The following is a 26,312-nucleotide window of genomic DNA, read 5'->3' on the forward strand; positions in this document are numbered from 1 at the left end:
ATACAGTGGTACCTAGGGGTTTTTTGAATTATGGTGCTGGAGGAGACTCTTGAGAGTCCCATGGACTTCAAGAAGCTCAGACCTATCCATTCTTAAGGAAATCAGCCCTGAGTGCTCACTGGAAGGACAGATCATGAAGCTGAGGCTCCAATACTTTGGCCACCTCATGAGAAGAGAAGACTCCCTGGAAAAGACCCTGATGTTGGGAAAGATTGAGGGCACAAGGAGAAGGGGACGACAGAGGACGAGATGGTTGGGCGGTGTTTTTGAAGCTACCAGCATGAGTTTGACCAAACTGCGGGAGGCAGTGGAAGACAGGAGTGCCTGGCGTGCTCTGGTCCATAGGGTCATGAAGAGTCGGACATGACTAAACAACAAGAACAAAACCTCGGGGTTAAGTACTTAATTTGTTCCAGAGGTCTATTCTTAACCTGAAACTGTTCTTAACCTGAAGCACCACTTTAGCTAATGGGGCATCCTGCTGCTGCCACGCCGCCGGAGCACAATTTCTGTTCTCATCCTGAAGCAAAGTTCTTAACCCAAGGTACTATTTCTGAGTTAGCGGAGTCTGTAACCTGAAGCGTCTGTAACCCGAGGTACCGCTGTATCCTAAACTAACTTTTTTAAAAAAAGTCTGGATGAAACATCAAAGGAATTAAGGTGTCTTCTGAATAGAAAGACATTCCCTGAACTTCAACTCAGAGTTGTGCAGGAAAAAACAAACTAAAGGGGCCAGGTTTCTGGCCCCTGTGGTAGAATAACATGGATGTTTCTGTCACAAAGACAGACTTGCTTTTCCATCACGTATTTCAAAAATAATTTTCACCTGTTATTGCATGAGAAAGATTACAACTAAGTTACATTTTAACACTTAAATATTATATACAACTGTGAAAAGGATAGTGTCTTAACCACAAATTGTTTCATATGTACTCTTCCTTGAGGAGAATGGGGAAATCCATGTAGAAGTTGTCCAAATGTTATTGCCCACAAAATAATCTGATAGCGTAGTGATGTCCTATGAGTCTTCAATGAGTCCTTTAAAAGTATCTAGATGATGTGGAGTGCAGAGCTGAGTGTGGTGTTTGGGGATGATTGATGTACTTGGTTTTAGATTTTTCTTCCTCTTTCGCTTGTTTGGGTTATGAACTTGCTTCCTTCTTCCTTCAGAAAATCTGTCATCTTCATCATCATCTCCCTCATCTGAGGGCATATCTGTATTGAGAGTGCCTTCTGGCAATTGCGCCTCTAACACTGTCAGCAGCCTCACTGACTCTCTAATGTTTCATGCTGAAGGTGCCTCTGTTAACTATCAATTTAAAAGAAAAACCCCACTGGTACCTTAAGTTTACTTCTTGCAGCTGATGTGTGAATGGATGGAGTTCCCTGCATTTCCTTAAAGTTTCAGGATGAAGGTCATGCAGGACCATCATTAACTGGGGTTAATATGCTATACTCTGTTGGCTGTGTATATTTTTGCCTTTGCCATTTCTCTACTTTGTTTTCCCCCCAGATTGATTAATAATAATAATAATAATAATAATAATAATAATAATAATAATAATTTATACCCTGCCCACCTGGCTGGGTTTCCCCAGCCACTCTGGGCAGCTTCAAACAAAATATTAAAATGCTATAGTCCATCAAACATTAAAAAAGCTTCCCTAAACAGGGCTGCCTTCAGATGTCTTCTAAAAGGTTTATGTTCTACTTAAGTTTACTTTTCTTCAGCATCTAATCTTTTCCTCTTATTTTTTTCCATCACTCAATGGAAGAGTGTTTGCTTTGCATGCAGAAGATCTCTGGTTCATTCCTATGGCCATTTTGTTGAACTTTCTTCATTCTCTGCTCAGAACAAATACATCTTTCAGACTGTTGTTATTTTGCAGGTGGGATTCAGTTGCACACTGCCAAATTCAGGTTGTACAAATGAAGTGAATTTGGCACTCTTATGCAACAAACCTGGTCCCCCACTCCCAGTCAGTAATTTTGCAGTAAGGAAGGTAATGTGAAAATATGCTGAAAATGGTGGGGAAACAATTGCTTTCTGTGATATCATATAACTTCACTGCAAACCAGTCAGAATGAAGGCTGAATAAACAGTCAACATTATCTAATCTCTCCACAAAGTTTCTGCAACTTAATCAGAATAAATGCTCAATAACAAAGTCATCAGTAAGTGACCAAAGGCTCTGTAGCTTGAACAGGGCAAGTACAATAAGCTGGCTAGAATTAATGACTGTTTCTAATAGCATTACTCTGTCATCTCATACTTCAAGCAGTCCCTAAGTGAACCTACAAACACCAGAAAAATCCATGTAAACAATTTGCAAAGTTAAGAGCACCAGCTGCATCATCAGCTCTTTAGTATAAATATGCCTTTGGGCACTGAACTTTTGTTTTCCTTCTGCTCAGTAGCAAAGCATAGTGCAGCTCTTCAAGCAGTAACAAAGCATGTTCTGCAAACAGAATGTCAAGGTTTCATCTGTTGTAATCATGCTAAGTTTAACAGGAGGAGTGAACAGTGGCAACCTGTGAGGCAGTGTTACAGGTGGTAGGAAGAATGAGGAAGAGGCTGCTAGATACACCTGGCTCAGGGATGGGAGGTCTGTGGCCTTCCAGTGGTGGGCTTCAACTCCCATCAGCCCAGGCCAGCATGGCCAATGGTTAGTACCAATGGGAAGTGGTGTCCAACAAATTCTAGAGGGCCACAGGTTTCCCGTCCCTATCCTAGCCAGTCCACATTCATGCACCTGTAGGTCCTGAAGGCAGAAATGCTCTGATTCCAGCCCAGCCTTGCATATCTCTCTAGTAAGCTCATGGGGCCTCATCTTCCCCATGGGCCCTCTTCAGTGGTGGTGTCCTCTTGCCCTCCCCATAAATTCCATCCATTTCTACAAGTGGACAAGGCCTTGGGAAAGTCAGACTAGTCACAGTGGATGCCCAAGAGACTGAAGGCAAACACCAGCAAAGATCTTAGGGATGTCAGAAGTCTTCAACAGGAAGTCAAGGGAGCTGGCTAGAAACTGCCTTTGCATCCATAACGAGGAGAGAAAATGCAGCCAGTGAGAAGATGGGAGTTACAGCTTGCATTAATTGACTCTTCCAAGCTCATGTTACACTCCTCTGCCCTCGACTAGTCTTTGTACAGTTGAAGCATAGTGGGCGAGCTGCAGTTAATTCAGACAGCATCTTTAAACAGAGGGGGGAAATAGACTCCCTTCCTGGCACATTTAATTGGTGACCTGCCGACTTAACAGGACAATTTTACTTGAACTGTCTGCCTTGTGGAAGTGCTTTAGGGTTTGATTGGCCTGTCTGTCACCACAGGAGGGGGTGCATAATGAGCATCGTACTGAAAATTGCTCCCTGGAAGAGTCGCCAGGACCTGGGCACTCTTTTTCTGCATGAAAATACAAAGTGCATGGTTTATGCTTGGGACAAATGACCTGCCATTACTTAACCCTATAGCAACAAAAAGATATGGGATGGTGATGGAAGTGTGATGACCTATACTATATATGGAAATTATGTGGCCTTCTAGCTTGCAGTAATCATGGGTGGGATGTATATCTACAGAGTTTTACGGCATGTATTTCACTTTTGATCCCATAAACACAGAGCATTCAGATGATGTGCTTCATGGTTAAAAGAAGTAACCAAACAACCACAAACTGATGGGCATTGTCGCTGGAACGCGACACACCTATCACTGCTTTGCTTTAAGGTTAACCTGACATCCATAAGCATAAGTGACAAATTTGTCTGCTCACACATTCAGTCTGTCACACGCATACCCTAACAAGGTATGTTAGGCTGCTTTCTATAGTTAGGGTAGCTCTGTTAATGTGCACCACTGCATGGTCCTAAACACTGCACATAATCAGAAATCTGGGCTTTTGCATGGTTCATAATTGGACGGAAAGAGTGTGAATGCATATGACAGCGGGACATGTTGTGCTGAATGCAGGCAAGCTGAGGGCATCTGATTCTTCCTTACTGGTAACACCCCTCTTTTCAGTTATTATTTCATTAAAAGCATTTTCAACACACGTCTCCATTAAAAAGCTCGAGGTGCTGTACATTTTGGGTTGAGTCAAAATTTCTCATTAAAAGCTTTTGAATAAATTCAGGCAAAATGTCTCCTTTCCCCTTCCCTGCTCAGAAATAGCATAAAGAATATTGGGAGGCTGTTTTCATCCCTCCTTACAATGTAATCAACAGGTTTAAACCAACAATAAAATATAAAATACACAACCAGAAAGGAGAGCAGATTCAACACATAAAAACATTTTCATTATCAAATTAGGCAGGCTAAAATTAACAGCTTGGGAAGCCAAACGGCTGCTAGAAAATGAATGTTTTCACAAAGTGGTAGAAGGTCATCAGAGGGTTTGAAACAAGGAATGTGGCGTAACAGTCATCTCTTCAAAGATTTGAGAGTCTATGGGTGGTATTCAACTAAATTTTACTCAGAGCAGATCCACTGAAATTAACAGTCATGGTTAACTTAGCCATTAATTTCAATGCGACTACTCTGATTAAAAGTTAGTTGACAACAGTCCTACGTTAACACAAACTCATGGATTGCATGAGTCAGAAGATTTATTTATTTCAAAGCATTTATTAACCGCTTTACATGATAAAAATTTAAAAGATGTAAGTGATGTACAATTTAAAAAACACCCATTTTTAGAATAGCCTAAAACCAATAACAGCAGCATAAAACATATTTACAGTGCATATACAGATAATATAAATATAGATTACATTATGTAAACAGAAGCCTGCCACCTCTGGGTTGGTGGTGATGCAGAAAACCTGAGTTGACGTTTGCTCCAATTGAGTGCTAAAGAACATGTTTTCATGGGGGAAGCTCCAGGGCAAAAAAAACAACAACAAACCACTCAGATATGGAGCTTTTAAGCATGGACATGTGCCTGGAAAAAGCGGGGCAAAAGGTAAGTGTGGTTAAGCCCTAAAGTGGCAATGCCCCAAAGTAAAAACTGTTCTGGCAAATGATCTTTGTTACTATTTCTAGGTAACACAGCAACAGATTCAATTAGAACAAGCTTTGGCTTTGCTCTTGATTTTCCAAGGTCCAAACAAATCACTGCTGCACAAGGGTTCAAGAGTGTACCTCCTAATTGCTGCACACATAGATATTGGCCTGGGGGGGACAGGAAGATGCTACCAACTGGCGCTTGCTGATAGGCATACACAAAGATGTGAGCAGACAAGAGGTGAAATGGAACAGGATACGTTTCTAGAGAAATGTTTCTTTTCCCATGCTGTAACACATGCCTAGCAAAAGAAAGGCCAGTTGTGACAAATTAGAAAGTTGCCTCAAGTGTTGGTGATCATATTGTTGGCCAGGTCCACGTTAGCAGTCCAGTCCAGAACTGGTGTCTTTCATTTCTTTACTTTCTGTGGGTATCAGATAGAAGCTGGTTGGAGGGGAAACACATCAGATTTCTTAAATAAGCTACAGCAGGCATAGGCAAACTCGGCCCTCCAGATGTTTTGGGACTACAACTCCCATCATCCCTAGCTAACAAGAACAGTGGTCAGGGATGATGGGAGCTGTAGTCCCAAAACATCTGAAGGGCCGAGTTTGCCTATGCCTGAGCTACCGGATACCTATGAGATGTGGCTACCATCATGTGTACTTGGCTTCAAACACCAGAGGTGTCAGAGCGGGTGGAAGCAGTGATGTGTACACACCGGTGAAGTCCATTTGTTCACTGTTCAGTATGAGGATGAGCAAAGGACAAGCTATATGGTCAAAGAAATGGGAGGATTCTAGTAAACTCATCGCAGGTAGCAAAATGAAACTGTGAAGGTAACACATGGATGCCCAAATGAAAGTTTTCCAGCATTAGGTTGAGCTGTTTACCCAGTTCAGCAGAAGTAGGAAACTTGTGAGCTACACACTGAAGTCCAACAGCACCTGCAGGGCCACACTCGCAAAATATAGGAATCGGCGTATCTCTGTTTTTCTTCCTGGTTAGTAACTGAGGGGTGGTGGGAGGGTGAGAAATGTTTATTTTCTGAGAACTAAATCTGATACACACTGGAGAAGCCAACTTGTATAGGGCAGCATTCATATTCATAAAACCACAAGCTGAGCCACAGAGAATTCAGGGCAGGTATGTTGAACAAGATTTGTAAGGGAATTCTCTCTCAGCTTCCTCAACCTTTTGTGTACCTCCTGCTGACTGGCTGATGATTGAGAAAGAAAGAAATCAATACGTGCAGTGGGATGGGGTGGAATAGGATGGGAAGAACATTACAAACTACATGAGAGTGTGATCCTAGCCCCAAGAGAAACAAGCTATCTCTAGCCCAGATTCTCCTCGCTGTCTCCCACTACAAGCTGTGTAGTTAAAACCTACCACGCTATCAATAATAGATTCAATATTCCCAAAGTTATGAAAAATGATCTTCCTGGGTAATTAGATGTGGGTTCTCTTTCTCCTTTCCTTCAGTACGTTTGAGTTAAAAGGAGAAAATAAGAGATAGCTTTGGGTAGACAGAACACTGTACTGCCCTGCTGCATTTTCTGCCATAGCATTAGAAAACTACACATGGTCAAAGCCATATGGAGAAGACGCAGGACTGGTCAACAGGTGAGTAAAACATCAACATGTGTAGATACCATACACAGCACAACAGGACAATGACCTATCAATATGGTTAACCTGACCCAACAACTACCCCCACCCTCAACACACATACAAACAAGACACACTGCAATCAATTGAATGCAGCCAACCAAGCTTGGAACCCCTAGCACCTCGTATTATCAATCAATCAATACAGGACCTAGCCACACAAACCCTGACACAAACCCTTATACTAATAACAGGCAATAGTATGAAAGAACAAAACCACCCTCTCTCCCCCCTTTTCCTCCAACTGCAAAATGTCTATGCCAAAAGTGTCTCTTGCTACAGTGGTGCCCTGCAAGACGAATGCCTCGCAAGACGAAAAACTTGCTAGATGAAAGGGTTTTCCGTTTTTTGAGGTGCTTCGCAAGACGAATTTCCCTATGGGCTTGCTTTGCAAGACGAAAACGTCTTGCGGGTTTGCTTCCTTTTTCGTAAAACCGTTAATACCCGGGCAATCTGTGCTCCGCAAGATGAAAAAATCGCAAGACGAAGCAACTCGCGGAACGAATTAATTTCATCTTGCGAGGCACCACTGTATATGTAAACAAACTGTGAAAGAGATTATGAATTTAAATTGGAGACAATTTCTATTTGTCTGTTTGGTTTGTAACACAAAAAGCTTTAATAAAAACTTATTTTAAAAAATGTGTATACACAGTCTCACCAGCTAAACACAGCTATAGACCGCTTGTACACAGGTACAAGATAATGCATAAACACATGTATTGTTACTGGTTTTAGCTTTCAACAAATGGCCTGCTTTTTTTTACAGTGGTTCAGTGATATATTTTGCCTTCATGAATACATTTTAGTTTGCATATGCACCGGGGTCCCAGAGAGTGTTCACCTCTTTTACATAGCTGTGCTCTTTTAAGGTGTGTCTTGATGTGGACTTAGAATTAAGCCTTGGCTGCATTTGAAAAATGCAGCTGAGAATACAAGTATTCTCCTATCAGTGCCCCAACCCATGGCACCATTTCTTTAAAATCCTTAATGCTTCAGGGTGTTCAAAGTGCTTCCCATCAATATTCTTTACTTCGACCCTAGGAAACAGGTCAAAAAATGTATACAGTGGTACCTCGGTTTACGAACTTAATCCATTCTGGAAGTCTGTTCTTAAATTGAGGCATGCTTTCCCTAATGAGGCCTCCCGCCACCAGTGCCCTTCCACCGTTCGGATTCCGTTCTTAGACTCAGGTAAATTTCTCAAACCAAGACACTATTTCTGGTTTTGTGGAGTTTGTAAACCAAATTGTTCTTAAACCGGACTGTTCTTAAACCGAGGTACCACTGTACCCACATTTCAGATGAAAGACTGAGGGACGGTTATGTGTCTAAGAACAAACAATGTCCACTACAATTAGAGCAAGCTGAGAGTCACAAGCTAGCTTGAAATTGTGGTTTAAAGTTCCCCAATCATAGCTAGTGAACCAGGTCAGATTGACTGTCATGAACTCGCAGGACACAGAGGAAGGGGGAATAGATCCTGGTGAGGGGTGTAGCCACAATTGGTACACACCGGGTCAAACTGAAGAGGGGGGAGGGGAAGTTGGGGACTTAGGAGGTACTCACAGGACATCAGAGGATGTTTTAGGGGCAGCTGACAGTTCAGGGGTGCCAGAGGAGGGGGGCAGATCACCAGAACCAGAGATGCCCCGTTTCCACAGACACAACAGGCTCTGAGGCAGCAGGAACAGTAGGAAGGGCATTCTAAGAGACTGAGGCAGGCAAGGGAACACAGCCCAGCTCACTAGTGGACCAGGTGGAGATCATGGGGCTCATTAGGTCTGGGAAGAGGGTGGTAGTTACTCAGCTGGAGAAGGTCAAAGCAGGTGAGGATCACATGCTTCATCAAGTGGAGAGGCACAGCTGCTCAGGAGCACCAATCAAGATTGGGAAAGATAAAAGGGAAGCAAGGCAGAGACTCTGTGTCTGCGCAACTTTCTCCATTGATGAACTATGGCTTGGCTGCTTTGGGAATGCCACTGGACTGTGACTTCAGGACTGACCCCAGGATGTAGTGCTTGTTGTATTGGACCTGGACTGGTATTTGACCATTTGGGCCGTCTGACTAGTCTCTAATGTTGCCCTTAGGGCTGTGTGCACTATCGAGGCTTACTTCCTGGTGCACTTGGACACAGGACATTCATCCATAGAAAACAACCATAGTTTTGGCTAAATAGACCATTGTTCAGTGTTACATCCTAACCAGGCCAATGAGAGATTTGAACCAGAGACATTCTGGTTCATAACTGATGAACAACCTTGCTTTTCTGCACTAGTTCTTCACACCATGCATCAGAATGATACTGTTACAAATCATGTGAGATTGTTTGACAATTAAGGCCTATTCAATTAGACTTTTTTCTGCTCCATGTAGTTCCACAAAGTTTTCTTCCACTCCTTCTGCAATTTAAATAATTTAGTTTCCCTCCTTCTTACCCACAGACCTCAAGATATAAATATGATACCTATGTGATAAATTTATTTATCATGTGCCCTAATAGCTTCCCCTACTCACTAATCCATCTCCCTGGGACTTATTACTTGGCACATCAAGCCCCCAAGCAACTTAAACAATCTCTTCCTCCCCCTTCGACTGCAAATTTTCAGTCTGAACCCCAGAAGAGCAGAATTCAGTATCAAATCAACTTCTAATACATACAGATTTATTTGTCATGACAGTGGAGGCCCATAGCTCCAATCCTAAATGCAATTACTGGAATGCAAGTCCCATTAAACTTGCTGGAAATTACTATTTCCAAGTAAATATGCTAAAGATTGTGTTAAAACTCAAACTATATGTTAGATGGTTTTCATTCCCTCCCTCATTTTGTCAAGACAATATCAGCATGCAGCCAGTGAGGCAAGGTTCGGATGGGGCCGAAATTTGTTTCAGTTAGTATTCAAAGCCATCCTACCTAGTTTGTCCTTTCTGGAACAAGATGTGAACTGAAGCACAGCTAAGCTTCAAAGTTCACAATTCTCCAAATTTTACAATGCAGTTTGCTAATCAAGTAATCTGTACAAACAGATAGATAGACTGGCTAGGTGTGCATAAAAATGAATATGAGAGTGAACATATTAAAAAATACATTAGGCAGACATTCACACTGAAATGCTGGTGAATTTTCAAGAGGACTTTGGAGAAAAGATTGTAGGCTGCTGTAGAAGTTGAAGTCAAGACTAGAAAAATGAGAAATTGAAATTGACAGATTCATTTGTCTGCACCTTCTGTGCACCTCTCCCAAAAAGATCGAAAGATGAAACAGAAAACATAGTTTTGGAGCATGACGTATCTTAATGGAGAGGTCAATCCATGCATATGCATGTAGTTCAGCTCTCTGAAAATCTATCCACAGAATGAGAAATTAATCGTCCTTCAATCTAACCATGAGCCTGAAACATGGTGAAGTCAGTGAGGGATAGACACACCCAGAGAAACTTGTGAGGGGCAGAGAGTGGGCTTGCCACAGCTAGCTTAATTAGGGATGTTTGAGAAATCTGACAACAGAAATGGGAGCAGAAATTGCTGTTGTTCATTTATTTGTCCCATATCTAGAATGGAAATCAATCCAGCAAATAGACTCTGGAGTATAAAGTGGATTTGATGTTTGCCATTTGTGCCTGTCTTTCACGTTGTCCACATGACATGGATGTCAACCAAGTGGCAGCCCACACTCCCCCACCCCACCCCAAATTAAGATTTTCCTGATCTGTGGATAATGCAGTCAGGTGTGGGAGAAAGAAATCCAACATAAAATCAAAGTGTGGATGCAGTGAAGCACATTATGTGGCCAGGATGATGGTGATGATTGGTTTGTTTGCATTTAAACTATTAAATTAATACAAAACATAAACATCAGTATTGTTACCACCCACCCCAATCTCAGCCAAGCAGCTCTCGGTGCTTAACTAGGGTTTGTATTCCATTGGAATGAGACACCGTAGAGATTGTAGTATCTTTAAGAGATTTGGTTTATTTACACACATTTGCTTCTGAGTTTAGGTTGAGGGAGTGCAGAACATTACACCCCAAGAGTATCTCTTTGTTGCTCCTTTCATAGCTTCAGCAAGCTTGGGTCCAGAACAGAAGGCAGCCATACTCCCTACTCTCTCAGAGCCCCCTTCTTCCAGCCAACGAACATGGAGTTCTCCCCTCCTTCCTCTGTTTTAAAAGGACACATTTTTTCCTGTTTTGATATCACCCTGTTACTCTGGCAACCTCCCCGCTCCCAGCTTACATCATTGGATAATGAAATGCTAAACCTCACCTTTGTCTCTGCTCATCATCCTCTCATGAGGAAGGGCTCACACTCCTCTGCTGCCCAGCACAGGGTAACTGGGTTAATTGCCCATTTTCTTCCTTTGTACTACACGATGGTTCTTCTCTCTAAGCAATTCCAGGCCAAGAAACTGATTCAGCCTGCATTCCATTTACATGGAAAAGGGAGCATGATTTATTTCTCCTGCTCTGGAGGATAGGACTCGAGGCAATGGCTTCAACTTACAAGAAAGGAGATTCCAACTAAACATTCGGAGAAACTTTCTCACAGTAAGAGCTGTTCGGCAGTGTAACAAACTACTACAAGAGGTGGTGGACTCTCGTTTCATGAGTTTTTTTAAGCAGAAGCTGGATGGTCATCTGTAATGGATGCTTTAGCTGATATTCCTGCATTGCAGGGGGCTGGACTCAATGATTCTTGGGTCCCTTCCAACTCTAAGATTCTGTGATTTGTACACTGCTAAGTTGCCTCGCCCCCAGGTGAAGACTTCAAGCATTTAGTAATTGTCTACATTTATTAACTCTAGAAATTATGAGGTAGGGGGAAACTGGTACGCAGGACTTTCAGGGGAATCTGCCCACTCCCCCAATTCATAAACAACATTATTATAGAAGATTTAACAGTTCATATAATATGCTTACTATATTAACTATTACAATCAAGACATATATATATATAGTAAATAAATTAATAGATAGAGTATATATTTCAACAGTTGACCAACACTCTTAGTTTTACTGAAATCTCATGTTTCTCTGATTTGTTCCATCTACAAAGGAAAACAGGAAGTACCACCTTGAGGAAGTAAGTTGGTACCCTCTTGGGATACCAGTTGCCATCCCTACAAAAATCATGTTGTCAATAGATGTTAAGAGCAAGTATTCCATCAAGGGAAGCAATGTTGGGTCTAAGCAGGAAAGAAAGTGGATCCACTTCAATGAGGGGATTAGCTGAAAGGAAGTCAAATGGGAGAGTCAGGAGCTTCAAATCTCTCTGGGATGCTTGGAGATTCTTCTCTGGGAAGCTCAGACAGAATGTATGCCACCACAAATTAGGAAAGATACCGTCGAAGTGGATGCCAGCCCTGTTAACAAGCAGAATCAGGGAAGCTATAAAAGGAAAGACTTCCTTTAAAAAGTTGAGAGCAGAAAGTTGAGCAATTTGGTAGCAAATGAGAGCATTGCTAAAGGAAGACAGGGAAATTGCAGAAAAGCTTAATGAATTTTTTATATTGGCCTAGGGAACAAAATATGGAGTTCTAGAGCTATTTAAATTACAAATTAGCAAGTCACCCTGTCCAGTTTTTCACAAAAGGCTGCCTAGTCTTCATAAGTGCAAAGTTGTTGCCTCAACTCCAAAAATTCAATTTTTGAATTGCCACATAGACTACTGACATCAGAAATGGAGTGTGTGGGCTTATCCACTCTTATATTTTGCCCTACACTTTCTAGAAATGGACCACACTTTACAGCTCTGTGTCCAAGTGTCCTTTCTTTTCTTTTCTTTGCTCCAGACGTTTTGCACGAAAACCTGCTCTTTAGAGCTCAACCCAAGCAAATGACAATCTGCTTAAAACCCCAATTGACATTTGCTCAGATTGAGCACTAAAGAGCAGGTTTTCACAGGTAAAGCTCTGGGGCAAGCAGCAGCACCACCACCACCACCACCAACAACAACAACAACAACAACAACATTGAGTGAAGGAAAGGTAAGTGTGAATAAGCCCTATATGGCTATTGGACAAAACAGTCTTATCTCCATAAAGGGAGCTGCTTTTATTGGTTTCATATTCTTTTATGATTTTGACCCTTTCTCGCAGAACCTCTTTTCTGCCAGCCATGAGGGCTACAGTCTCCTGTTTTAAAGGTAGTATATGTCCAAGTATCAGTTGCTGGTGGACCACAATGGGAGATGAGCAGATTGCTGAAATGCTCTCGCCTTTATGCCCTGCAGGAGTCTTCCAAGAAACACACAGAAATTATATATGTGAACAATTATTGCACCTGATTCTAGCACCAACTGTCACTTGAGGACCATAGGGTGGTAGCATTTAAGCCCAGGATGGCTTGCAATCAGTTTCATGGGTTTGCATTCATACACTGAATGAGGGCTGCAGAAGTTCAAAAACTATCTAGCTGTGTTGCACTGTCCTCCAGCCCACAGGTGTTCCCATCCAAACCCCTGCCACCCCCAAGACGATGAGCCAAACATTGCTCAGCTGCCAGCTCGGACTGTGACAGGATGGAGGTCCGGGATATATTTAGAAAGAACTCTTATGCCAGCACACTCTCCCCATTACGGCAGCCGGCTAAACTAGGTCGCTCATAATTGCTATACCATACTGCCAGTGCTTCTATTTGCTGGACTGGGAGCTGGTAAAAATTGTTGACATTTCCACCTTTCCATGTTCTCTGCCTGCAGTTGCAATGAAACTGAATGGCAAAGCACACAGGTTGCTGCAGAAAAAGTGAATTGCTTGAGAAACTGAATGGGTGTTTTTGACGGGCAAATGCTATTACTGCCGCTGCTGTTAATACGATATTTTAGAACCCAGGTTGCTTCTGAAAATAATTGGGATTGCTCATTTTATCTGAAACAAGTACCCCAGGATGTGATATCAAAAACTTTCATTCACCAAAAGCATCCCTATTGTTGTTTTATTTTTTGCTGCTTTTAAATAATTGACCCCCCCCCCTCCCCGCAGTCTCGTTTTAAGTTTCCACATTGGGTTTGGCAATCCAGCAGAAGTCCTTTTAGGGGGTATGCAGGCTTCACAAAGCAAATTCTCCGAGAGCAACAGTGGTGTTAGTGGGATTTACATGTGAGCAAGGGCTTAATGCTGAAAGGGCAGCCAGAAGGGAGGGGGTTCGAAAAGAACATGTTCTGAAACTAGACCCCTATCTCTATCTCTCCCTCTCTCCCTCCCTCCCTCCCTCCCTCCCTCCCTCTCTCTCCAAAATGTGTCTCCTTCCTCAGGTTTAGGAAATGGATCCCTGCTGGGATTTCCTTTCAAAGGTGACTTGTAACCTACTCATTAGGGTAGATTTCTGCCGGGTACCCACAAACAGTGCCTTTGGCAGGGTCAGCCAAAAGTCGTGCGTGTGTTTTGCGTGCATGTCTGTACGGGTGTGCAATTTGGGTGAGGGGTAGAAAATACCCAGGGCACTTGGCGGCTGTAGCAGCAGTAGCATTAGGACTTCTAAGAGGAAGGCAGGAGAGGCAATGCTCTGATGGGGACTATGGAGTTTCAGAAAGACCCCAGTGCAGTAGCCCTAGAAATGCTCTTGATAGTCCAGCCCGAGAAGAGGAAGATGGTGCAGAGGCTGCAGATGGACAGACAGACGGAGAGCCATGCTTCTCATCAAAGCGAAGGTAAAGAAATCTGTGTTGGCTGGTTAGCTTGCAAGGATGGGAAGTGCAAACAAACTCGGTGACAAGGGTTTAACTTTGCAGGATGAAAGTGGTAGGAGGGGGGAATAAAGGGAAGGAGGGAGCTATTTTTGCACATGCACTCCCACAAACAAGTTTTAACAAAACATAGGTATTCCCTTTGTCTGAGCTGCTTTTGCAAACTTTCAGCTTAGCTCCCTCCTACCAACCTTCCTGTGAAAATTGTTGTGAACCACCCTGTGAACTTTGGATGGTGGATGAGATAACAACAACAACAACAACAACAACAACAACGGGAAACACTGTTCCTGTTGCATCTCCATCTGGGAAGAAACCTCTGCAGCAGCACATAGGGCATAAACACAGCATTGTGCATAGTTACTGTGAAGGCAATGTCTTCACACTGTCCCTTCTCAATGTGAGAAGTTTTACAGTGTGAGAAACCTCCAAAGTTGTCATTCAGAAAATGTTCCCCGTCTGCAGACAGAACCAGTGACAGGGGCTGCTGAAACAGACAGTGATTCTGTAAATCAATCTCCTGTCTGTTGCCATCATAAACAAAGAGAACAAATGCTTGCAGTGTGTGTCTGTGTGTGCTAGCATGCATGAGTGTAATACAAGGAACTTTAGTATATAGCTTGATGCACCTTTTGCAGGGGACGTAATTGTAATGGTGACCTAAGTACTCTCCTTTCACAGTACAGAAACCAGTGAAATGGGTGACCTCAGAAAAATAATAGCAGCAGCTGTAGTAATAAAATATGATAATAATAGGATATTGCAACTGGGAAGAACAGGCATTTCCAGTTGCTAGGGTATGAGGGGAATTCATTTGTTACTCAGTGTATATCATTCTCCCCACAATATTTCTTCCCTCACCACAACACTGTGAGGTAGATTAGGCTAAGAGTGAGACTGGTCCAAGATCACCCATTGATAATACAGTGGTACCTCGGGATGCGAACAGGATCCATTCCTGAGCCCCGTTCACATCCCAAACAGAACATAAGACACGATAGCACGTCTGTGCGTGCTTGGGTCACATTTCACCACTTCCGCGCATGCGCATGACATCATTTTGACTGCACATGTGCAAGCAGTGAAACCCGGAAGTAAAGCACTCTGTTACTTCTGGGTCGCCGCGGAGCGCAACCCGAAGCGCTCAACCTGAAGCGCATTTATCCCAAGGTATGTCTGTATACATCACACATATTTAATGCTGAAATGTGCTGTATAGCATTCAACACTCTAATACGGTAAATCAATGTTATTGTCCCTTTATTACAAATGGAGAGTGAGTGAATAGTGGCTTGCTTAAGGCCACTTTGTGAGTTCATGACTGAGGTAAAAATTGGTAAAATTTGAACCACCATCTTACCCACTACTACTAATTTTGTCCCCTTTCTCCAAGAAACTCAGAAGCGACATACAACACTAGAATTTTGCACAACTTCAGCCACACTGAGGCAGCCCAGTTGCTAGGGAAGCGAAAGTGCCTACATACTGTACACATAGGTACAATGCCTACATACCGTATACTGTAAACATGAGTACAATGCACAACATTCCCAGAACATCCTAGACTGCCACAACAAAGAGCAGCCTATTGGGAAATGAAATGCTCAAGATTTTAATGGTGATGCATCACTGTGGAATTATTAGGAGAGAACAGAATTGTTGTGAAGGCTGTGGCCCTTGTGCCTGCTCAATCTGCTGTCCAAGTGATGGACAATGTCAGGGCCTCTACTCTCCCTCCTTGGGGTTCTTTACCTTTCAGCTGGACTTAAGCCAGGCAGCCTTTCAAACACATTGTCATTCTAATAGTAGCTCTGGGGAAGGGAGTTGTATGTGACTGATTCCTAAAATTCCACCTTGACCACTGAGAACTTCACAGAGATGGGGCACTTCTCTTGATTGCCCACATCCCTGAAGTTCATTTGGCCTTCACCAAGCACCAAGCCTATCTTGTGGCAGAGCCTGCCCTGTGGCCCTCCCCACTAATAAAGGTTCAGCAGGAATCATGCCTCCCTTTTTTGAGACGTCTTTTGAAAATTATATTGTTTGTTCAGGCCTTTACAATAGGAAGTTTCTTTTCTGACCCATCAGTATTCATTGATATTTTTGTTGATGTTTTTATACTGTTATTATGGATACTTTTGTTGATTTGATTCTCCTATGTTGCACACTCTCTTGCTATTTTTTATGAAAGTGTGGATTATAAATTATCAAGTAGATAGGGGGGGGTAGAAATATTAGGTTCCCTGTCCCCACCCCCTTCTCCCTGCCAAAATAGGGGAGACCTGCAAGTGTTTTTAGGGGGGGGAGAGCAAGATTATTTTGGGAGCTCCATGTCTAGCTGGAATGAGTAGAGGGCTTGAGGAGAGAAGCTCAAGTAGGGTAAGCAGAGGATGCAAGGAAGATTCAGCTTCTCCCACCCTACCCAGCCACCTCTCTTGCTCATTAAATTGTATTTGTTAACTCCTGCTTTCTTTGTCAGTGGAGCAGATGTAGGAGTTGTGTTAAAGAAAAACAATGACATGTTAAAGCAAATGCAAATTCTGTGCTAGATTGTTGCCATTATTTGTTTATTTTTTATTGGTCTTTCAATAATATACATATGGTATAAAGTCACAAAATAGAAATTGAATATAAAAAGAAATACTAAAACAACACACATACACTCCACTCCAATAGGTAGGCAAGTCATCGTTTTTATTCTTAGGTACAGTTAATGTTGCATTCATTTTGTGTTGTTCCTGCAGAGTGCAATGTCAGAATAATGTCGCTATTTTCAGTGGCCAGAAGAGATTGAGATATCCAAGGACAAAGTTCAGAGCAGAAATATAAATGTAACATCCCAATTTGTGCTGATGCATTAGGTGTTTACGTGTTTCATAAACCTGATGTGTTGTGGCCATTATTTATAACGAAAACTGTCTGTCTGCAATATCAAGCCATTCCAAATTCCCTTAGGCAGGCTGTTCACTCATCACTCCGCCATGGTGCCCTGGTCAGCTGCAGCGAGGTGGATCAGTCAAAGCACTCAGGGTTGTATGTTTGTTTCCAAACAAGGAAGAGTAGCAGGGATATGGTCACGAAACAAACACAGGAGATTCTGGCCTTGAGAATGAGCCAACACATTTCAGAAGTTACCCTGGGGAGGTTTGGAGAGAGATGGGAGTGTTTTTGTTCTAGCCAGCCCATTTGTTCATTCCTTCCTTTGGGAAAATGCTGTACATTTAATTTAAACTAACAGCTGCATACACACACCCTAGCATAGAAAGAGTTTGAAAAGGAATATATTGTTGCACAACATCCCAATCTCTGAGCAGTGTAAGATTCCAGGGCTTCAAATCGCCTACCTACGGTTTAGTTTCCTTGGAATGAGGGGCAGGGAATATTGTGGTGTCTGTTTGCCATATGGTTTATTTACACATATACGCAGACTGAGTCTACAATGAAAGGGCTCATGGCATTAACACCCCAGAAGGACTTGCATCTCCCATAGCCACAACCCTTGACATGACTATCATTCTCAGGCATCTACTTGCTTGTAGCCCAGTCCACTCTCTCCACTCTGGCCTTTGACCTTCTCACTACCAGCCACTACCAGCCAATTTGCTCTCGTGCTCAGAGCAGGTTCCTTTCTTATACTAAAGACTCATACCTAGGGCCATTACCAAGAAGCTAGCCTGGCTATTCCAACAACTGAATCCTCCATGAGATTTTAACCCTTGCTGGATCCAGGAATTAGAAGGGACTCGGGCATCCAGCCTAATTTTGCATGCGTGCACACACCAAAAAACCCCACACAGTTCTAGGCAAAATCTCCAAGCGCTCCAAAGCATTGACTTCTCTTTTGTCACCAGTTCTGCAAGACAGGCTGTGTCATGATCCTGTGATCACACCTTTATGGTGCCAGGGGCAGGCTTTCAATTCTTAGTGAAACCTCAGAGATCAAAGGGAGAGGTGAGCAGGACTTCAGTGCCTCCAGCTTCTCAGAATTAGCAGGAGGACAATAAGACTGTAACTCTGTACCCAGCTACCTGGGAATAAATCCCATGGAAGCCAGTGGAATAAATCCCATGGAAGCCAGTGGGACTTAACTTCAGAGGAGACATATAGAAGATTGCATTGTAAAAGATGAAAAATAAGCATACATACGCACATTTCTTTAATTTATAAAGGGAAACCATTCTAATTTCCTTAGCTCAGCCTTTTTAAAAACAACAACTCAGCTGAGAATTTGTCTTTGACTTCATCCAGCTATTCATACCTTTGGAAGAACAGTGAGTTTCTGCAGGTATGGCTTAAGAGCAGCCCTAGTAGTAGATCATATACACAAAGGCTACTAGTGCTCTGTTATTGTAGCTGTCCATGATTAAATACTCTTCTAGGGGATGGTGAATTCATTATGCTAGCCTAGTGGCTTTTAGACTTGGGTTTCTAAGCAGTTTGGTTAGTTTGCTAGTTGGACGAATCCAAAATGTTATGAGCAATATCTGATGTTAATCACGCTCAAAGTAGACCCATTGACTTGGGTAACTTAACTCCATTGACTGAAACTCCTTACGTATTGACATCAGTAGGCGCCTTTGCTGTATTCATTTCAGTGCCTTCTTTAAAACATTTTTGTTTTCCAGGTATGGAAATGTTGGCATGTTTTAATCGATTTTTAGTTCACTGCTTATTTTAATTGGGGTTTTTTAAGTTATTAATTGTTCTTAACTTCTTTATTGATAATTTAAATATTTCTTGTAAGCCACTTAAAGGTTTTGTTACAATCCAACAGTACATATTTTTTGTTAAATAAATAAATAATGCAGTTTACTGGTTGTTGTTTTTTAGGCTTTCGAGGGGATGGCAATGGAAACAACAAACTAGGAAATGAGCTTCATGGTATGTCATTTTCGCTCACCCTTTGAGTTTCCATGTGAGAAATTCAGTCCAGATCCGTGTATTCTAATACCCATTAAAGGCAGCCATACCATGTTGAGAGAGGCTGGGGGGGTGGTCTTTTGGAGGTTTAATCATTAGCTCGGTATATTTTGCTCCCTGAAATATAAGGTCCAAATGCTGTCACCACTCACAGAGGCTGCTCAGATATTGTAAACAACTGGAAATCTGCTGTCATTAAAAATCTGTCCTCACTCAGCCTAATAGTAGAGCCGGTCATGATCCCCATAGCAACATGGCGGCATTTGCAGAGCTAGCGATTTCTGTGCTGAAGGCAGTCTGGGGGAGAGAGCTTCCAAAGTCCCGAATTACAGAAATGGCCAAGTACAGATATTAGCAACCTGAATTAAGAAACCCAAATATTAGGCCGTGTGCATAACTCTTCAGTATTTTCCAAACTTGGTTCTCCAGCTGTTTTTGGACTACGACTCCCATCCTCCCTAGCTAGCAAGACCAGTAGTCAGGGATGATGGGAACTGAAGTTAAAAAGCAGCTGGAGACCAAATTTGGGAAACATTGTGAGATAATTCCATTTTGCTAATCTCAAATCACAGTACAAGAGGCAGAGTCATTCTGCTCCTTGTTCTATAAAAGCTGCCCCAGAGCAGGAGTCCTAGCAAAGGAACTACCAAGAATCTGGGCATGAAATTTTCAGATCAGAGGGAAATAGGCTCTTTAGCTTTACAACCGGATCTAACAAGACTTTACAGCGGCTTCCACCAGCTCATAGGTATTCACTGAAGATCTCCAGTTGTATTGCCAGAAATCTTCATGCACCAAGCATGGAGGTGTCAACAAATCAATTTCAGGCAGTGTAGCGAGATTACTGTACTTACGAAGTCTGACACCGTGAAGCAGCCGGTGCTCCTACAGTATTTCTGAATGCTATGATGCAATTGCAGATTGAGCCATATTAAAACAAACACATGGGCCGTCATCACACACATTGCAGCGATATCTCATCATCTTTCATGGGTCTGAGCCATGCCAGCCATAAGATACGTGGTACCCAGAATGGCAAACACATTGCTGAAATGCTCCAGCTTCTCTCTGGGGACTGCCAATATACTGATCTTTGAAAGAAAAGGGATGCGACTCAGTGTGTCCATTGATGTAGACTGGTCTATCTTCCATGCTTGGAGGGGGGAAGGGGACTAGTATTTTAAATCAAAATTATATAAAACCATGGACCTGTTAAAATATGAGTGTGTGTGTTCTGTGAATGCACAGAGTGGGGATTGAATCCATTATCCTTGCTGCCAAGTTGCATTGATCAAAAGTCGGAGCAGAGTCTACATATAGACAATTGCACAAATCATAGGATTATAGAGTTGGGTGGTACATCAAAGGTCATCTAGTCCAACCCCTTGCAATGCAGGAATCTCAACTAAAGCATCCATGACAGATGGCAAAGGCTACCTTTCACAGTTATCTTACTTGTACCATGTACATGTGTTGGCTCGACTCAGACCATGGGTTGGACATAAGGAGGTGATGTTCAATTTCAGTTGGAGAAGAACAAGCAACTGGTGTTTGGGAGGGGAAATGGAATGACCTGTCCTGGAGGAGGGTATGGTTGGCTGGCTGGGACTTTTAACAGGAACACCCTGCTAATAATGATACTCTTCAATCTTTTGCCCCTAGTCCAACTTGCATTTTCTCTGCATTTGCATGGACTTATCACTTTGCCCCTGTTTCATAGGTTGTTTTCTTGTCACTAAAGCTTTCCTTCCATCACCAGGCCGTGCAGCTCAGATGCAGCAAGTCATTACTTCCTGCTCTGCCCAAGGTATGTGATAAACCAATGAACTGTCTGATAGTGCCCTTTGCTACAAGTTACTGGGAGTAAGCTTTTACCTTAGAATATCGTAAAATAGTAGAGCATTTAGAGATGTTTGAACAGAGCAAAAAATGGCAAACTATTTTGGAAAATCACCATGACCAGATGTTACAAAATTACAGAGGTTGAAAGAAGAAGAAAAAAACTCAATAAAATTAACCTCTGAAAGCAGGATTAAGATGAGGGAAGGCCTACTTAAAAAAAAAAAAATCCTGCATGCCTGATCAGTCTAAATATGCCTGAGGGAGGCAAAATGTAGTTGCTAAAGGAGTATGTAATGCAATCTCAAAAGCATTTTAAACTACTTTTTTCCTGATGATTTCTCATTATAACAATAAATACTTAAAGATCCAAAATTATAGAACTTCTATTCATTTTTTTAAAAGTTTGCATTATAAAATGAAGAAAAAACAGACATATTTCAATAATCTAGCATTCTGTCTTCATAAGTAGTCTGTCAGATGCCCCTAGGATAGGGCTGCCATATGTCTGGATTTTCCTGGACATTACCAGGATTTCAAAAGCGGAATTGATGTCAGAAGGGCAGTGTTTTGTCCTGGATCTTAGGCAAGTCAAAAAATCATGTTTTGGGGTGTTTTTGTAAAACAAAACAAAAAACAACAACTCAACTTTCAGGGTGTCCTGGTTTTTGCTTTGTGACAACCCTACCCTTGGAGGAAGAACATTATACAGATAGTTTTCTAATCCTCCAAAAGAGAATGGCCAACATGAAGTGATAAAGCACATTCTTTACATGCAATGTTCACAGGTTCAATTCCTGCAATCCCCAGTAGGTCCCTCAGAAAACTCCTATAGCTATGCCCACCAAAGCAGCCATTTTATGAATGGGCTGCTTTCCATGGCAGCCATTTTGTGAGTGTCCACTGCTTTTTCTCAAAATTCCCTTGCACTAGATAGACCAGTGATTTGACTTGTCGTTAGGCAGCTTCCTATAATCTTCTTAGAGGCTACCCCCATCCCACGACTTTTTGCTGCAAATCTGCTCCTCAATATATATATATATATATATATTGCAAGCCCAATTGTAAGCCATACCTTGTGGAGAAAGAGTAGAAAAGATTCTACTAAACTAAAAGAGAACTGGAAGAAGTAAGAATGAAGGACTGACAGGGCAATTACTTGACTTCATTGTCTGCAAAGAAACTACAGAACATCTGTTAAGTGCCCAGAGGCTCCCAGTCAAATTTCTCTGTTTGATGAGGAAATATCAAACACAAAGGGGTATACAACTGTCAAAATATGTCTTGATTGAAGAAAGTCCCTCATGGTTCCCTTCTAAGAGAGGCTGAGAAATGAGAATTGGCTTGAGGTAGTTATACATCTGAACTTTTGAATAGCTTATACTGAAAGCAAGCATAAAGGAAGCATATTTATGTGGGTAGCCAGCTCATAAACTTTCTAAACAGAGTGTTGCCCCCTCTGCAGAGGAAGCTGTGTGGATTCGAAGCACTGGAGGAAGGACTTTGAATCCACACAGCTGCCTTGTCTGCACCAGACAGCTCCTGACAGCAAACTCTCTAGTGTACCAATCCTCCCACTTGCAAAGGAACAATTCCTTTCAGTTCCTGATTGTTCTGGATTGTGACTTGGATTGTCCTGGTTGTGACTTGGAAAAAACGGCCTTTTCTGCCATTTTGTTTTGTATGGGAATGTAACCAGTGTTGCACAAACGGACATCTGCTTGTTTAAGAGGGCTTTCCGGCTGTCCTTCTCCCCACTGCAACCCCTTTGCCCCTTGAAGGCCTGGAATGTGGCACAGGGAGTGGTAGCGGGAGGAGAGAATTACCCAAAACTACTTTCATTCCCACTATCACTGCAGCTCTTAGCATTTTGGGGTTTCAGTAGGAAGGAGGAATGCAGGATTATTCTAACACTTTCATCCTTGGGCTCTCACTGCCTTAGATGCAAGGCATGATGCTTACATGCTGAATTACATTTCCCGGTACTGACCAGCTTCAAAAATTCTTGCTTGTTTCAGGAACCCATGTGACAGTAGAAGTACATGCTAGAAATTCTACCCCACAGTTGTTCAAAAAACTCTCCTTTGGGAAAGGTATGCCGCTTTTAAAAATCAATATTTTGTTTTGGAACAATTCTTACACATTTAATTTTTTTGTTCCCTTGTTCTCGCAACAATAAAAATAAATTGACTGGTTCCTTGATAAAGGCGAAATATCTCATATTAAATTATATGCAGGAGCTCATGTTGCGCTGTAGTAAAGAAACTGAGCTATGAAAGAGGGTGTCCTCAAATCTTCTGCAGACTCGCTAGGTAGTCTTAGGAAAGACATTTTCTCTTATCCACAATTCCTCCACTGTGATATGTGGGATATTAATAGTGGCCTACCTTCGCAGATGGTCTGATGGTCACGACACCAGACCCCACAAATACAGCAATCACCCTAACCGAGGAACTCAACACATTCGCAGTGGTGTTGGGCTTACAAGTAAACTTTGCCAAGTCCAAGGCTATGTGTTTCAACACCCCACCTCATATACAAAAAGAATTTTCCAACATCACAAAGAAAAATCTGCCGTATCAAATTCAGATACTTAGAGGTACAAATAACCAGAAACCTCAACAAACTATACCTCCACAACTACAAAGCCCTGTGGTGACAAATTAACAATGACCTGAGGAGATGGAACCATATTATCTTCACTCTGTCAGATAAAATAGCCATGATCAAAATGATCACCCTTCCAAAATTGACCTACCTATTCCATACCCGTCCAATCTGGATTCCACCAACCCAACTCCACTAATGGCAGAAAAGAATACACTCGTTTATTTTCTCATACAAAAAGCTTCAGTCACTTTTGCACTTTTATTATTGGAGAATTCTTCCATCTTTGTAGGGCCAATTTCCCAACCTTTCCTCTTACTATATTTAGTAGTAGAGAGGGAGAAAGAGAGCGAGAAGTAAATAAGTAAAATCTTCCACATATTCCTCAAGCCCTTTAAAATGGTTTGGGCATATTAGTGAGCTGATATCTCAGAGATGATGGGAACACAAATAGTTGAGAGTTCAACGTATGTCCTCAACCCATGGCAAAGGAAACACTTGCAGCATGCTTTTCACACGATCATATGTTCATGGCTGCCACACCACAGTGAGACTAGGAAAATCCCATGTGGGGTTTTAGTGTGATGACCTCTTGAACAAATCAGTGTCAATTAATTAAGTACTTGTTCTGTAGGCCTACTCTCCTTTCTCACTTCTCTTTCTTCTTTCTACTTCAATTCATTTTACATCCGTTCACCTATCTCACATGCTTTTCACAATTTCATAGGTTTTCCGGAGAACAGAAAACGCAGACCCCGTCCACCGGGTTTGAAAGACCAGCATGGTAACTATAGAGTTGTATTATACCATCGCTCCTACTCCTACAGTACAGATTTCACAGAGGAAACAACAATATACAAAACAGGAAGCATCCTTTTAAGAAAAAAAAATGCACACACAAAACAAATGGAGTTCAGAGCCAAGTTTGCATTCAGCACCCAAGGCTGCCCATGTGGTCTCCTTGCCACATGTTCGCTGCCAGCTCTGTTATCTTTGAAGCGGTTTGGGAACTGACCTGACAGCACTTTCCATCTGTTTAGATGGCAATCCTCATGAGCAGCAGCAGAAGCAGCATTGTTGCTGCCCACATGGCTTTCCCCAAAGGACCCTGGGAATTGTAGTTTATCTTACCCAGAGCTACAGCTCCCAGAAACCTTAACAAACCACAGGATTATTTGGGGGAAGTAATGTGCTTTAAAAGAATTGTGTATGCAGCATATGGAACAAGGGGTGAGTCCTCTCTGATGACTCAAAGCAAGGGTGCTGGTGCCGATGAGTTCCAGGAGGCTAAACTTACTAAGCTTTTGAAAATGCCATCAATGCATTGGCAATTTGGCCGAGAAGGAAATCCTGCTCTCAGATTACACCTCCGCATTTCTTAGTTACAAATACAGCTGATTATTAGGGAGTGAACGTATAAAGCACAGCAGCCATGGTGGAGATCAGCATCTGGCACCCTAGGCCACTGCCCCAGTGTTCCAGCAGGGTCCACCAGCACTTACGCCTGCGTTGGACCCTCCACCTTGAGCATCTGGGCCTGTGAGCCTCCCTTTTAATGTCCCACAACACCCTGAAGTGAACACTCCGTTGCACGCCACCCCAGTCCCCAAGTGGTGTGAGTCCAGGTGCTTACCCAAGGTTTGTGTTTCCTTTGGAATGAGGCATGGCAGAGACTGTGGTGTCTTTATGATACGTGGTTTATTTGCCCATATATAAGCAACCTGAGCCTATGATGGAGAGGCTTCACAGCATTAACACCCCAAGAGGGCCTTGCTTCGCCGTTAGCCACAGCCTTTAATTCCTGCAGAAACCAAACATCTTTCTCTGGTTTGCCTCTAGTGTAAGGTTACTAGATTTTTTTCAATGAATCCGGAGACACTTTTCAACTTCAATTGATTTTGTATGGGGACTGATTTGTAAATCCTGGGACTATCCCCGGGAAATGGGGACGTCTAGTTACCTTACTCTAGTGTTTAGCTCACATCACCCAACTCTCGGCTTTCAATTCTGCCTTTGGCCTTCTAACTACCCACCCATTTGCTATCTCACACAAAGCCCTTTCCTTTGTTCTGTTTAATGGCCCATCACCCAAGCTGTTGCCTCACCAGGAATCTAGCCAGCTATTCCAAGAATTAGAAGGGGTTCAGGCATTCAGCCTACTCTCCGCCCCCAAAACCCACGTAACAGCTACATGAAGTGCTCTAGAGCATTATGGTGAAATAAAATGGCAGTGCCTGGCCTCTCTGGAGTGTTGTTTCTGTCACCACCACCACCACTGCCAAGTACAGCTGAGGGAGCCCACCAGTGTAAGAGGGGCCCACAAGATGGTACTGTGCCCAGAAACCCCTCCAGCCTGGAGCCAGTCCTTGTGGAGATGCAACCTCACTTTGTTGATGGCAAGGTGTGTGCATCACCATAACCTGACCACGCACAGCCCTTTTCGGAAGTTTGATGGGCAAGTGTTTTAGCTGAGCATGCTGCTTTTAAGATAGGCCTCCAATTAAACATTCAAAATTGGTATAGTCAGTGCCTGCCAATGTTATTTGTGCTTAAATATTGCCTTGCTCCAGTTTGCACAGCA

The 26,312-nt window shown here is 42.5% G+C and overlaps 1 protein-coding gene across 2 annotated transcripts in view; it reads left to right on the forward strand.

Annotated features, from left to right (window-relative positions):
• The first annotated feature begins 13,916 nt into the window (after positions 1 to 13,916).
• Positions 13,917 to 26,312, forward strand: part of KY (kyphoscoliosis peptidase) — a 34,361-nt gene continuing 21,965 nt past the window's right edge. The window contains exons 1-5 of one of the 2 annotated variants that reach the window (XM_079977273.1): positions 13,917 to 14,329; positions 19,196 to 19,246; positions 21,045 to 21,092; positions 23,143 to 23,217; positions 24,459 to 24,515. In XM_079977273.1, coding sequence (XP_079833399.1) covers positions 14,188 to 14,329; positions 19,196 to 19,246; positions 21,045 to 21,092; positions 23,143 to 23,217; positions 24,459 to 24,515 — 373 coding nt within the window. In that variant the 5' untranslated portion in view covers positions 13,917 to 14,187. The remainder of the gene's footprint in view (positions 14,330 to 19,195; positions 19,247 to 21,044; positions 21,093 to 23,142; positions 23,218 to 24,458; positions 24,516 to 26,312) is intronic. The other variant, XM_079977274.1, reaches the window with a different exon arrangement.

This window comes from Podarcis cretensis (genome assembly GCF_951804945.1).
Source record: "Podarcis cretensis genome assembly, chromosome: 5".
NCBI lineage: Eukaryota > Metazoa > Chordata > Lepidosauria > Squamata > Lacertidae > Podarcis > Podarcis cretensis.